Source organism: Rhipicephalus microplus, chromosome 7, assembly GCF_043290135.1.
Source record: "Rhipicephalus microplus isolate Deutch F79 chromosome 7, USDA_Rmic, whole genome shotgun sequence".
In the NCBI taxonomy this organism is placed as follows: Eukaryota; Metazoa; Arthropoda; class Arachnida; order Ixodida; family Ixodidae; genus Rhipicephalus; species Rhipicephalus microplus.
The window spans coordinates 52,741,272-52,756,521 of record NC_134706.1 but is presented as its reverse complement, the minus strand read 5'-3'; the positions used below and the strand labels follow the sequence as shown (position 1 = coordinate 52,756,521).

At 45.4% G+C, this 15,250-nt stretch overlaps 1 protein-coding gene across 1 annotated transcript; it reads right to left on the bottom strand.

Moving 5' to 3' along the window:
- Nucleotides 1-781: 781 nt before the first annotated feature.
- On the bottom strand, nucleotides 782-14,443 carry LOC119179220 (uncharacterized). Its single transcript, XM_037430289.1, has 2 exons — nucleotides 14,418-14,443; nucleotides 782-1,376 (listed from the first exon to the last, which is right to left on the bottom strand). The coding sequence occupies exons 1-2, from the start codon at nucleotides 14,441-14,443 to the stop codon at nucleotides 782-784; spliced, it is 621 nt and encodes a 206-aa protein (XP_037286186.1).
- Nucleotides 14,444-15,250: the final 807 nt, after the last annotated feature.

Below are 15,250 nucleotides of genomic sequence, written 5' to 3'. Positions count from 1 at the left end.
AAGCCGGTGGCCTCTGTGCTATTTCACATGCGGTATTGTGCCGGTACTTTATCTCGCTACACCATACCCCAAACATAACCAAATGTCGACATATTGGTTGGTTAACTGCAGTTAACTAGCATTAGTAACCATCGTAACAAGGTAGCGAATCTTGCGGTGAACACTTAGTAACGATGAATCAGCGCTTGTGACAAACATTTTTGGTGACAGTTCGAGTCTCAAAAAGTACAATTCACTAGCTCTGGTGAGCAGATAATGCTCCTATGCCTTTGCTATGTGAGTGAAAGCATGTGCATAGAGCGCACGATCATTGGCGGGTACGCTCGACACTCAAAATATGTGCGACAGTTTTGGTTGAGCTATACAGTTGTCGCAGTAAGGACAGGTAACTTGATCGTTCGAATGTGTCATGACCTCTAGCCTGCCTCGCGCTACAGGGTTGAGCGATGAAATTTCTGTTTAGTTGTTTGGATAACATCAGTTGCACCTTCAATGCATACACACTATGAACGATTCTATCAGCGCAAGTATCCGACCAAGAGTCACAAAACGCAGAATGGCATTGGTTTTAATGACTATTTCAACTATCTGGCTTTATTTTTTTTTTCGCACATCTCTTCCCATTTTCTCCACACTGCATTTCCCCTCGAAGATCAACAAGTCAGCTATTTGTCTACGCCGCCTAAATTTTCTGCCTTTCAATAAAAAGTTGAAAGGTCAATAATTTTACTACCACGTCTTGACAAGTAGCCCTTTTTTTTTAATAGCCAGTTTTTAGCTTTTATTTCGAAGCGTTCTCACGAGCCTCCAGGATCTGGCAGATGCCCTTTGGCATCAATATCGAGCCTTCAAAAACGATGTTGCCTAATATGGCCAGAGCTTCGGAATCGGTGAGGATTTGCCACTGTATGGGACCTCGGATAAACTCATCCGACGTAAGTGCAAGGAAGCGCAGCTCGGGAAATAGTGGCAGCATAATGGCGCGAACGTCCGTCCCTTGACCGTTCGCAGTGACGCCCGACCGCGACTCGGGCTGCGCCCAATCGTATACGGTGTTCACCACCGATACCCCGGGCACATTAATCGCGTGGGCCAGGATGAATCTCACGGTGAGCTCGGTGGAAAAGGGAAACTTCGACGAGCTAATCACGCCGAGAGTCTCCCGACGGATGAGGGTGCTCACGCCGTCCAGCAGGCCTTCTTCGCCCTTGGTGAGAGCGTGGTCCAGGACAGGAGAGACTTTGTCCATCTGCGTGAAACTGTTCACGTAGGCCAGGCATTTCTCCACCAGCTCGGGAACGACGTACTTGGCGGCGGCGACGCGGGTGCGGGTGGCCTGAAGCACGTTGGACACTTTCAGACCTGTGCCGTACACACTAAACGAAAATGACCTAAAATAACCTCAAAAACTGGGTAAACCATTTGTCCTCTAGCGCGCTACCTTTCCTGGGTTTTTTTTACCACCTACTACCGAGGTAAAAATTTACTCTCGTGCTAACTGAGTTTTTGAACGTAGGGAGAGTAGTAAATATTTACCCCAGTGAGGTTCTCAGCGAGTATAGAGGGAGTAAATTTTTACTACCTTCACAAGGTTTTTGAGGTTATTACTGGGAGTTATTTCTGGTGGTAAAAAAATAAAAATTGACGGGTGCATTCGCCCAGAGACGACAAATTTATTGAATAGCAGAACTGATTGAATTTATTGAACGGCAGAATTGGTGACACATAGATTCACATACAGACAAACACGCACACACAACAAATGCAGAATAATACACCACTAGAACAGACTGCACGCGTTGCTCAACTACACTTTGACAGTCCGGTATATATATAGGCACGACTTTTTGACCGGCCCTGTAGGACCAGTAGGAGAGCTCTTTTTTTGCATCGATAAACAAGAACAGTTGAAGGTGCAAGCGTAAACTTAAGGTGGGCTGCAGGACACTAAATGTCACACCGACCTTTTATTGTAAATCTACCCAATCTCACCTTTTTGAGTATCCAATAATTACTTGGCACACCGGGCTCATGGCCCCACGCGTGTTAGCACTGCTGATGCACAAGTCCATAAAATATACCTAAGTACGCACAAACCATGGTAGCTCAATGATTTTCATTGAGCGACGGTGCACAAACACAGTAGCAGCACGTATTCATCACAACGGGCGTAGAGGAGCGGTGCACGCCTGCACACAAGCTTCTTACCGACGGCGCACTAGGCCTTTTTGAGGAGCACGGCTATCCGATGAAACACAGCTGGCGATCACAGAACACATATCCTGTGCGAATTTCGTCGTCGTTTCAGACACAAATGAACACGTGGCCACTATCTTACGGGGACGGGGCGGTGTAAATACCACCGTCCGGGTTTTCTTCGTGCTCACCGGCAGCCGCTTGTTGGTCCCGTCTGCCTCGTATAGGCTTTGCGCTACATGTTTGAGAGCAGTTGGTGCATGAGGAGGGCAATTCGGGCAGCACTTTACTCATGCAGACATCGCCTACTGTGGAACAAAACATATGCGATGCTTCTTTCACCTGCCCCGGCGACACACTCCCACTGGTCACTGGCGGCTGCGGCTCGGTGCCGACGACAGAGTGAAGCATTTTGGTTATTGCTTCTCCAGTAGGCAAGCACGGACGATGACACCAGATTGATTTTTTTACCACTGGCAGATCTTCGCGATTCGGCTCGGAAGTGAGATATCCGCGACGTGCAGGTTCGGAGGCGTTCGGAAGCGCACGGTCGTTTGACGATGTAGGAAACACGTGAGATCCATCAGCCCAACCAGACACACAGATACCCAGCTTCTTGTTGCACCGTCTGTCTCCAAGGCCAACGCCGAGCAAAAGCCAACAATTTGCGAAAATATGCAGGACAAGTTTCCTGAGCAGGTTTTCTTTCTTTTTTTTCTTCTTTTGAGACCCCCCCCCCCCCGTCTTTTTTTCTTTTTCGTTCACAGAATGCTGTTCACGCTTGTTGTGCTTATGCTGCCCCCAGTTCCAGTGAAAGTGTGTTGACTCGATGTCAATCCCGAGGCACGGCGATGCCAAAAAAAAAAAACTGTGGTCCTCGCGTACCATCAGGAGAGCGTCACAATGGGGCAAAAGCCACCGAAGCAGCTGCACCTTGCAGTCACGTCGTAATAAACTCTGAAACGCAGGTTAAAAATCACGTGACTGAAAACTCCCTAAGTGGTAAAACTAGATTTTGACATCCTTTTACTACTTGCCTGAGAGGTGGTGGTAAAACTATGTCATGTACCATCTTTTACTCCTACACGAGGTAGTAATTTTAAACGCAAGAGAGTTTTCAGAGGTCATGAGCCGCAAAAACCCCAAACTCGGATAGTTTTTGCTTACAGTGTAGAAGTACCTGCGCTGAGGGATTGCTTACTTCAACAGCGAAGTTGAATGACTTGTTTTTTTTTTCGAAGTCAACTCTTTTAATGCGGCTGCCCAGCACAGCGTTCAAGGTTGCTTCCGGCACCTTCATACGCCCCTGCTTGTTCTTCTAGCTGTGCCCAAATATACAAACTACACTCGAACCGCATTATAACAAAGTTGCACCTTACACAAAAATAATCTCGTTACATCCAAAAATTCATTTTAAAGGTTTAATACAAACAGTATAGTAATTGAAAGACTTTTTTCATTTACGTCGTTATAACAGGTATTTTGTTATATCCGGTTTTGTTATATCGAGGTTTGAGCATCTTCACTCTTGAGCGGGCCGAGGAAGCCACCAGTACTCGAAAACATCTGGCCGTCATCTAGGCGGGACACCCTTTTCCCGTTCCAGAAAGTTGCAGGACGTTTCATAAAGGTTATTTGTATTGAAAACTTTATGTCAAAACATCCCCTCCCAGACCACAATAGATGTAAATGAAATAATGCCTTCGAAGCCCGCAAGCAAGAATACTAGGCATCTGGTGTTTTGTTACGTGCACCGACCTCGACCGTTTTGCCGCCATCGAAATCCGACCGCCTCGGCCTGCGTCGAACCCACAACTTTCTGGTCAGCAGCCCAGCACCCTGGCCACTGTTCTGCCAAGGTGGACAAACTTAGCAACGTTCGATCTGAAAACATGTTTAGTAACACTGTGGAGAACTAACATTACGATGCACTCGCTTTAGTGAGCAGATAATCTAATTATATTACTTTGTAATCGAACGCATGTTCAATGTTCACCGAGCGCAAGGCCATTGGCGTGCACTAGCGGCCAGAGTATCGGCGCCCTAGTTATTGTTGACTTGGAGGCTCAACGATCGCAGCGCCAGAGTTCCCGCTTGTTAATTCAGAGAAAATGGTGTCGTCCTCTTCGTCGTGTTGATCGCTACGCCACTGGTACGTAGCAATATGGCGGCGCAAGACCTGCCCCACTTCCACGTACATATATATACTCAGTGGCACATGTTCGTCTTTATGTGTGCAGGTTTATGGCCATGGAAGTTTCCGAGGACAGTGGGCCGAGGATGACATATGTTGCTCTCCATGAAATTTGTAATTTGACCACCGGAAATACGGAGACCAGACGTATAGGCCATTGTGAGAAACACGTAATCGCTTCATTTCCATTGCTGCATTGGCGGTGAAGCTTGTTTTCTTCCGACTCGACCAATGAAAGGACGCCCCGATAAATTTTGACACCCCCCTCGTTCCCTGATGGAGATTCTTGTGCGTGTTGCATGATCTTGACGGTTTGTCCCGCTCTTTCATATATTAAAAAAAATCGATTCGCCATATACTAGACTGAAGGGTCAGATTTAGACTGGGTAATACGCGCCCACAGACACCAACACATAAACGTAGTCGTGCAAAATGCTAACGCCAGGAAAGCCTTCTTTTTTGGCCGCAAGAGTATCTTTTCTTTTATATTGTTTCCCTAGCCACGTCATGTAACAGAAGCGACATGTATGCACTACTTGCCTTTCCTTCCAATAAACTGTAGTTGCGAGTAGGCCCACGGTGTATGCGTTTTTTTTTCTTTTTTTTTCCCTTTTGTGTCCGTGTCTGTGTGCACGCCGTATTCAGTCTAAACATGATTCAATACCTACTATACCAATTACCCGTGTTACTATAAAGGTTCATAAGTGTTTATTAAAAGTTGAGCCAGTTTACCCATAAGTACACTCAAACCTCATTATAACAAATTCATACCTGCTGTGAAAATGCTTCATCATATCCGAAAGTTTGTTATAAACATATACTTGCAGCACTGTATTTATGACAGAGCTCTTCTTCATGTACCTCATTATATCTGGGCTCGTTATATCGAGATTTGACTGTACAAAGTAAAAAAATTAACATATGTCAAGTCGGGATCACAGAGTGCCCTAATCACTGGTCACAGACCATGCAGGGTGAGTGAAACACTCAAATAGTGGAACATGCCGACAGAGTTTACCTCAAGAGACTTTCGACGCCATCCAGGTGCAAGTCAGTGATGACTATCGTATCTTCGTAGGACATGGCCTTGAACCCTACACTATTTAGAGCCAAGATTATCTTGTGCGCATTGAAGGTGGTCTTCGTGCCAGGGAGTTCGCGCAGTCTACCAATATCTGTATATCGGGGAGGTAGGCAGGTGCTTGGACAGCGAAATCTGATAGACAGAGCGGGAAGAGGCAAAGTCAAATAGTCTGTGATGTTCACTTCGTATCAGAGCAACAACAATCGCGATCAACCTCAACACGTCTGATAGTAAGATGGGCCAGAGTGCTCATACAGCGTGTCGCAAGTGTCGGCTATCTGAGCAGTACACTCACTCCTGTTAGTACCACTGCGAGCCATAACCGTAGTGCCGGTATGCCGGTAAACGGTAATTTAATGCATTTTTTCGTCGCAACTCTTGTACTAAGTACCGGAATTTAACAGGCTTACAAGCAATAATGAAGCTGGACAACCACACGGCGATATAAATAAAAAAAACATTTTGTGGTATTAGGGCGTCTTCAATGGAATAATAACTATGAAGTGTGACAACCCCACAGTGACCTTTTCCTTTTTGATGTTCTTACGGTGCCTTCACTGGAACGATTAGGAGCGGTAATACCACGACAAGCCAGAAAGGAGGAGCGGTAACGTAATAGCTTACCGTACTTGCGTGCTGTTATCACAATCTCGTCGCGTACGTCGTCAAACACTTCCCGCCAGACAGTCACTAATACCACGGCCGGGTATGTGCCGCTGGTATGCGGGTATGTGCCATAGGTGATGGACACCTGTAGTGCCGTTGTCAGGCACTACAGGTGATTATAGTGCCGTTGTCAGGCACCATAGGCAATTGACACCTATAGCATCTACCTAGGAACGACGAGAAGACACACGGGATATTTTAACGCGTGAGTGTTAAGCAGTACCCGATATCGGCAGCATCGACCCAATGAAGCCGCAGAATAAATGTAAGTGTTAAGAAAAAACCTCACATAGGCAGCATTGGCTCCTCGACGAATGCAAATAATAAATTTAATTCAGGGTCCCAGCAGGAATCGAGCCCAAGCATTCTGCATGACAGCCAAGCATTCTACCACAGAGCTACGCCAGGTCTCGGAACCACTTTTCAAATATTGATTGATATGCGGGGTTTAACGTCCGAAAACCACTCTGTGGTTATGAGAGACGCCGTAGTGGAGGGCTCCGGAAATTTAGACCACCTGGGGTTCTTTAACGTGCACCCAAATCTGAGCACACGGGCCTACAACATTTCCGCCTCCATCGGAAATGCAGCCGCCGCAGCCGGGATTCGAACCCGCGCCCTGCGGGTCAGCAGCCGAGTACCTTAACCACTAGACCACCGCGGCGGGGCCACTTTTCAAATAGACGCTAATCTTCGTTAAACGTCAATAGGGATGTTGATTTATGTAGCAGTGTCAAGGGCCAGCATCTTCGCGAGCATCAGCGCTTCATGTCAGCTTCTGGTGTGTCCAATACGCATGTTCCAGTTGACATCGTTGCGCAAGTGCAAACAAGTGGTTATATAAACATCTGCAACTCTTCAAGATATGACTGCGCGTGCAAGATTTGTACTTATATTTAGCGTCATTTTATGACGTGTTGCTCAATATAAAAATTGCAACATGGTCACCTTTCCTCCGTATGCTTCGCAAAACGTCGATTCCCAGGTACGTGGGATGCAACTGCGTGTGACCCGGTGTCATAACAGCTTTCACTGTAAGAAAAAAAAAGGATTAGCCGACGTTCTTACTGACTAAAAAAATTGCCCGCAGCTTCCCTCGAGGGAACACTGAGGAGGATGCGGAGCATATTATTGGTTAACGGGGTGTTAAAGTGCGACTTACTTGGGTCGATGGCTAAATTGGTTAACGTGGTTGTGAAATGGGGTGTTAACTTGCGACTTACTTGGGTCGCTGGCTAAATTGGTTAACGTGGTTGTAGGAGGGGTGTTAAATGAGTGAACACGTACGACACGTATGCGAAAGGGCGGTGTTTATTTATTGCGACGAACTTTGAGCACGATGGCTTTTAGATGCCACTTTGGCCGGCGCTGGTCGAAGGGACGTCGATCATTGCGACCTCGGACGTCGACGCGCCGTACAAACCAACCGACGAGCGGCAACTGAGCGAGCGAGCACCGACCTTGAGTATATATACAGCACGACGGCGCATGCACTGTCAGCTGTCGAATGTTCGAGAAGGGGGAGAAGCGCAACGGCGCATGCGAGCGCGTCAGCTGCCGATGTTCTCGAAGCGCGACGGCGCATGCGCGCGCGTCAGCTGCCGATGTTCTAGAAGCGTGACGGCGCATGCGCGCTACATTGTACAGCTAGCGAATGTTCGTGAAGAGGAGAAGCGCACGCGGTGTGTAGAGGAGGAAGGGTGCACAGATGGTGGAGGAGTGAAGCGCGCGTGGTGTGCAGAGGAGGAAGGAATGCACAGATGGTGGAAGAAGGAGGAGGAAGCTTGCGGACGGCGCCGCACTACAAGCCTCGAGTATTAGATGCTCCGCATCTAAAAGAGAATAGGTGCGAACCTTGGCGGGCCACGATGTGCATAGCACAGATAATCGACGGTCAGATACATAGACCTCCCCCTGTTTGTAAACAGTGTGACGTCACCACTGGCACCCCGCCCACCATACCCTTTCTCGGAGCAGGTGCTGGTTGGCACGAAACTTCCGCTGGCGGCATCTTTCTGCATAGCAGAGCTGCGTGTCTGCATTCCTTCGACATAATCTTCTACATGGTTCTTTTGAAAGAAGGGGGTCACGAAAGGGTCACTGCTCATAGTGTGGAAATTCGCTCGTCGTAGTTGGATGGATGGAGAAACTTTGTTTAGAGTACTGAAAGACACGACTATAACACGAAGTGGGCTTCACCCACGTTGATGGCAGCCATAAAAAAAGTTGTTCTTTTTCGAAAGCGAACGTTTTGAATGTACACAGTGACTAGCACTTCTAGAAGTATTTGCATGGCATGAATGTAAACTCATTCAATTTGCATCGTGGCATGTGCACTGCAGTTTTAAATGAGGTACAACATTGGTGGCACCATGGTTTTGAGCTGCTGTGCGCGACGTCATGGATAAGATTCTCGCTCATTGCGCAACACTCTGATTGAATATGAATGAAAAAAAAAAAAAGAGAAACACTTCTTGCCGTGTGTAAGTCTCAAGTTAACATATCCTCGTGAAAATTAAAGTGAAATGCTGCCGCTGCGTTGCTCAATAACCCAGTGAAAATTATTTATGTATTGTAAAACCCGACAACTTAATAATATACAACATTTGCAACAATATTATCTGGCACAGTTACCTTGCTGCATTTGCTTCTTTAGGCCTTATACACGAACTTCTAATGCTAATTGTCACTCACTAAGGATCGAGCTGTAAAAGAACACAGTAGAGAAGAAACAAAAATATCCGCTGTTTCCATTAGCATGTATCAGGTATCCAATAATACCAATTATAGCCGTGGTGAAGCGTATATGCAGATTCGGCAATGCTGCAACATGCGTAGTCCCCGCAGATCATGCACTTCTATTTTTCTGCACGCCGCGCACACGTTGAACTGTACCCACTCGCAGATAATCGCGTCAGATGCATTTTTACCTTGACTAAAATGACAGATCGTCAAGTTCCACCGATAACAGGTTACTGCAACTGGCTCACAACGAATACCAGCGTTTTCGCAAACAGGACGCATCGCATTATTCACACTGCACACACCATGCACAATATTCACAGTTTTACTGTCAGTAATGGTGAACCAATATTTTCGATGCCTTTCAACACACACTACAACGCACAGTCAACACTGCACATTTTCGTGGATGATGCCACTGTTCATCGCACAGGCTGCCACGTGTGTTCACTTGTCCGTGATAAACAGCCAGCCAGCGTGGTAAATATTTCATCACGCACTTTACCACATACCTAGATGTTCTCCGACACATACCACATCTAATGTTGCCACTGTGAGATGAAGATTAGGCTTTCAAAAAGAAAAAAAAAACTTGGCCAAAGCCCCGAGTGACTGTACCCCTCTTGAACCACCGGCGGGAGTGTTTTGCCAACCACAGCCTTGCACGTGCACCGGTGACGTCACGCTGTGACGTTCCCCGGTAGAGGTCTATTGTTGTACGTGGTTTTAGCGCAACACAGTCTTTTGTACGAAATGGGTGTGACGCACGCGCGCATTGGTATTTTTGTGGCATTCATTTAATCCCTTGTCATTTAACGAGCGTGGCAAGTTTGACACGCTACCAGGCACAGTTCCGCTGGCTTCAAATTTCTTCGCATGAAAAGAATGTGGACTTACCCGCATTCACAGAAGAAGGGACACCTGCAACGTTTTCCAAAGTGGCAGCTTTTTCCGAATCTGCAGTGTTTTCCGAATCTCCTGCATTTCCCGAATCTGCAGCTTTTCCAGGATCTCCGGCGACGTCCGAATCAGCAGATTTTTCAGAATTTCCATCGTTTTCCGAACCTGCAGCTTTTTCCGGATCTGCCGCCTCTTTTTGAGTCTGGCAACACCGACTTCAGATCGCCACAAACGTTGCATACTGCTAAAGTGTTCTAAAAAGGGGTAGTGGGCTGACTGGAGGCCGTGCACTGACGCACTTTATGTCTCACCTGGTAGATGGCACCACCACCATATGCAATGGAAGCGACGCGTTGCTGCTCTCGGCCAACGCAGCGCGAAGGTTAGTTTGCCAGCGCTTCAAGCACAAACTACTCTTGTGCAACCCCTGTTCATAGCCATTTTCGTTGCTTTTCTTCTTTTGCCTGAGCATATTCTTGCTCTGGCCGTCGTTCTGGCGCATGAAGTATCGCTAAACATGAGCGCGTCTTCAGCGGGATGCAATATACGCTGTAAACAGCCAGTTTTGTATTGCGCTCTCGCAATTTTATTGCCTTTAGATAATTGATTTATGAAACCACTTTCTGCTTATGAAGAACGCCGTAGTGGAGGACTCCGGAAAGTTTAACGTGCACTGACATCGATTGCCTTTAGATGAAAGAGACTAATGTTTTCATGATCACTAATTTAATAAGTCGCAGAGTGGCATATAAGCGGCTCACATTTCTACACCAATATGCTAGCGTTTGTACTCAATAGTAACTTTAGTGAAGTCGTACTCTCACTAAATAAAACAATATTACTACAAACTTAAGCACCTTACGCGCTCTCAGCTGATATTCTCCTGAAAAAGTGCAAGAAAATGTGTGGTAGTGCACAGAAGGAAAGACCTATTCTAATCACGCCCAAGAAATAAAAGTGAATTTGTAATGAAGGTGTGGAAAAAAATATAGACAACAATCGTTCTCGGGAATAAGTTAGTTTATTTGGTGGGGCAGCACAACGTTCGTACTCCACAAAAGCCATGCATATCAATCACTTTCATTTTTTTTCTCAAAGTGAAAGCAGATGGAAAAAGCTGAAATAGCTTGGAGAGGGCCTTGCCCCATTATGTACTTATCAGCGTGTGCGACAAAGAGCATGACTGCTAAAACAGCCAAATAGATGCTAGAAAAATATTCACAACTACAAATAATCACAAAGAGATGCTAAATATTTTCAATAGCACACTTGGCATAAAAAAGTTCACAAAAACACATGAACACTCAACACATATTGTTCACACAATAAGTAAAGACACTGAATCAGAAGAAATACTGAAAATGACAAATAATAGACACATTTCCATTCAAATAACATGCATTTTTATAGAGATCTACAGATGTTCTCGTAGATCATATTAATCACACTGTTGATGGTACGCCAAGGACCAAAGTCACCATTCACAATTGAATTAAGCAGAGTTGCCACTTAGTCAAGGGTTTATTGCTATAGTATGCATGGCGAGTGGCACCATACTATTTTGCTTGTTTTTCAAATCCGGCATTCTCTTGTATTTGGGTCAGTGAAACAGAAAAAGAATATTCAGAAAGGATTCATACATCAAGTTTAACCTACACTTGTAAAATACACACAGGAACAATATTAAATTTTTAAAAATCTTCTAAAGCAAGGAAAAAATATTTAACAGCAGCGGCTTATCTTTAAGTGCTTTGCTTTCTGGCGTTTGCCTGCTCTGTCTGTATTTAGCCCCTTAATGTAAAAATGAAGTCGTGTAATAACATAGAATTGTATTATTTTTTGAGACAAGCATTGAGACATGGCACCCAACCTCTTGCCAAAGCCTTGCTTTCACAATAGTCAGCACATCTAAAATGCTGTCTGCATGGAGTTGTTCACAAGAAAAGCAGCCCGTGAACAAGTCTTCAAGCTTCTTTATGAACCGAAATAGGCAAGCACTTGGGTAGAGGAGTCCACCATTGTCACGAAATAGTGTCAACCTTGCAAGCTGAAAGCTTTCGTCTGGGGCAGGCGCGGAAATTAGTATCAAACAATCTTTACAATTGCTTTTCAAAATGAACTTTCGTGCCACGTAGCCAGCAATGTAAAATATAATTCTCGAGTCGCTCCTCGCAACATGCTGGCTGTGGTCCTGGGAAGGTATAACCAACGCCTGCGCATTCGGAGTAAAGCTCGGTGCCAAATCCATGCCTGCTGCATTTTGCGATGTGTCTCGTGGGCTACTAACTTCCAAAAGGGAACCTAGCATGCCCTCTTCGCAGTTTCCTTGACTGACACCTTTAACTAAACCATAGAATGACATGCAGTTTACTGTAATCAAAAACTGAGTTGGTGTTGGATGATCATTACTGCCAGAAGATTGCCTGATAATACCGAAAAGGTTTTACAAAGAATCCTGGCTAGTTTTTGCAGTCATTAGGTATTTAAAGCCATCATTTTCAGTGAGATAGTCAAGCAACTCAAGTGTACTCGAAATGGTCACACGTAGGCCAGCACAAGAAGTTGCAGTTTGTTACCTGCCAAAAACTTACAAATTGGACGAACTCTGTCCCTACACTGTGCGTTCGTCTCAGTCTTAACAATGGCATCCACACACTCCGAAATGCATCTGGGTCGCTCCTCTTCCACCACTTGCCTGGAAATGGACCGTGCTAACACCAACTTGTCCACCCGCTTGAGTGACGGCTCGAAACGAAACTTGGGACCAAGACCAAGAACATCAAGGTACTTGTCAGGAATTGTTGTGGCGCTCAGGTTCAACACTTTTCCAGCTTGCGCAAGCGACTTCTTGCTCTTTGGAAGTAGCGGAAGAACTTGTCGCCAGATATACTCGGCCGTGTCATTGCTAGTGCGGCACCAGTCCCTGTAGAACGGCTGCCAGCTAGTACCCTGAAACAAGCTTGCCGACACCTTCAACCAGTCCTTGTATCTCCTTACTTGCCAGAGCAATTCGGACCGCAGAATTCGGCACAATCTTCTTGAATGCCTGACGGAGGGAAGAAACCATCCACACAAGGCTTGAAGATCGGGAGGACAGGTTCCATAGCGAATGTGCCAAGATGCCACTCTTGCCTTGCAAATGCATACGGCAATCATTGAAGCCAGCGTGGCCGGGTCCGATACATTGAGGTGAGGAAAAGAATTAGTGCCCTGGGTACTAGAAATGAATTGCAACAGAATCGAAAGTTGGGCTAGTTGGATATGCATGGTATAACTATCATTTAAAGCGCACGAAAAAAACAGACATAAAGAGAGGACAAGCGCTTTCTCGCAACTAAACAGTTTATTAGAAAGGGCGGAATATATATACAGGCAACTGAAAAACACGACTCATGCCTGTGCAGGCAAAAAAGTACATCAGTGGCACATCAAGAACACATGGTAAAAGAAGACAGATTATCTCGGGACATACTCAAGAAAAACAAACTCTTTATCGTGCAGCAAAACAGAAGGCTGTCTGACGCATTGTTCCCCTCTTTTTCTTATGTGAAACGCTTCTGTCAACTCGCGAGTTAATTTATTATTTGACCGAAAAACCACTTCAGTATCCTGAAAAAGAGGGTGACAACCGCACTCTCTGCAATGAGCCGCAAGATGCGATGCACCTACAGATTTCAAGGAAGAATCGTCCTCTCTGAGACGAACATTGACGCATCTTCCCGACTGACCGATATACACTTTACCACAGCTAAAAGGAGTCATGTAAACAACGCCCATTGCGCACTCCACGAACTTTTTGCTGTGCTTTATGTGACATTGCGGAAATTCTTTGCGCATGCGTGAACAAATAGACTGCAGTTTGCCTTTGGCTGAGAAAAGCACATCGACTTTATATCTATTAGCTAATTGCTTAAGTTCATGTGAAGTCTTATGAAGGTAAGGAATAACTGATATCCTCCTATCCTTTCTGCTCTCTTCACGACGCTCCGAGTGATTCCCTTCAAATTTAAGTTTCTTAATCATGTTGTTACAAACTGACGTAATGACATCATTAGGATACCCTGCTTCTACTAGTTTCTTTACTTGACTATGAAAGCTCATTTGCATTCTGTGTTGACAGGACTGCAGGCCAGCAGGCCTGCAGTCCTGTCAGCACAGAATGACAGGACTGTAGGCCAGCAGCAATGGAATTGCTCAGAAAGCCTCCTCCACCTTTCGTGTGCTGCTCCCATGCTTTGAGGTAGGACAGAAAATCCTGCAGCACTGCTGTTCCTGATGAACACGGTCTGAGGGCTTCAGCAGGGAACCGCGATGTCATCATTCTTATGAGCTGGTGGAGTTTGCTGAAATATGCAAAACAGCTGTTTTCATAATTTTGTAGTTTACATTGCATGATGCATTCTTCATAGATAAGAACGGCGCAAAACACACGAGACACAAAACGACGAAAAACACAAGGACGTCATTTTGTGTCTCGTGTGTTTTGCGCCGTTCATAACTATGAACCAAAATCAACTCGCCCAAATGTTGGTGCTAATGATGCATTCTATTAAGATATAATTTTCATTTACAAGTTGGTTACATCAGACATTTCACTACCTAATTTTAACCAGCATATGACAAGAGACGACTCACCTGAAGAACTCTTGTGCTACATCCATCCTTCCAAGTGTTGCTTCCAACTTGTCTTTGTATAGGTGGAAAGCTTGGAGGACTTTTGTCCCAAAAATCTAGAAGGCATAGCTGACCCTCATCTTCTCAAATCCATTAGGATCCAGGTGACACCGTGTTATGCCCGGCATCACTTTAAGGGTCACGTGGAAGGAGTCTATTTTGTGAGCTTCCCTTACATGTTGCATATCAACCTGCAATGAAATTAAGTGGACCATATTGAAATGCACCTGGTTAAGCTTGGAGATAATGTAAGCATATATGAAATCCAATGTGTGATATGCGTAAAAAACATCAGACTTACATGACCTGCAGGAGTGTTGAATCCAGACTTCAGCAGCGAGTTCCGTAGGCATTTGATGAGATGTGGGAAGTCAGATATAAAATATAGGTGCCGTGATGCATCACTGGGGTGTTCAATTTTCGAAGTAGTAGAGTCAGCTGTCGCTTGGATCCCAAGTACTTTCCACATATTTCTATTCTAACTTGCACCATCGCAAGTAATAAAATCCACAAAGAGCCCACTCTTTTCAGCTAGTATGGTTGCTTCAATGACCACTTTGGCGAGTGTGACCTTTCATGTAATTAATAACTTGACTCCATTTGCCTTTAAATGGGACGAAAAGGATAACCATACCGTGGTCACATGGTACACCTTTGTCCTTGGAAGTTGTAAATGGACCTAAATCCACAAAACCCTCAATTTCACCCGACTTATTCACTGAAAAATGTTCTGATAGTTTCAGTTCGTCGATGACCAATCCACCGTGTTTCTTCCAAACATCAAGCTCCGCTGT

Bases quoted from the DNA above. Each gene is read 5' to 3' on its own strand.
- LOC119179220 (XM_037430289.1), bottom strand. From the start codon at position 14,443: ATGGATGTAGCACAAGAGTTCTTCAG. The intron at 1,377-14,417 runs GTGAGTCGTCTC...ATTTTCGTTTAG, and splicing joins GTAGCACAAGAGTTCTTCAG to TGTGTACGGCACAGGTCTGA.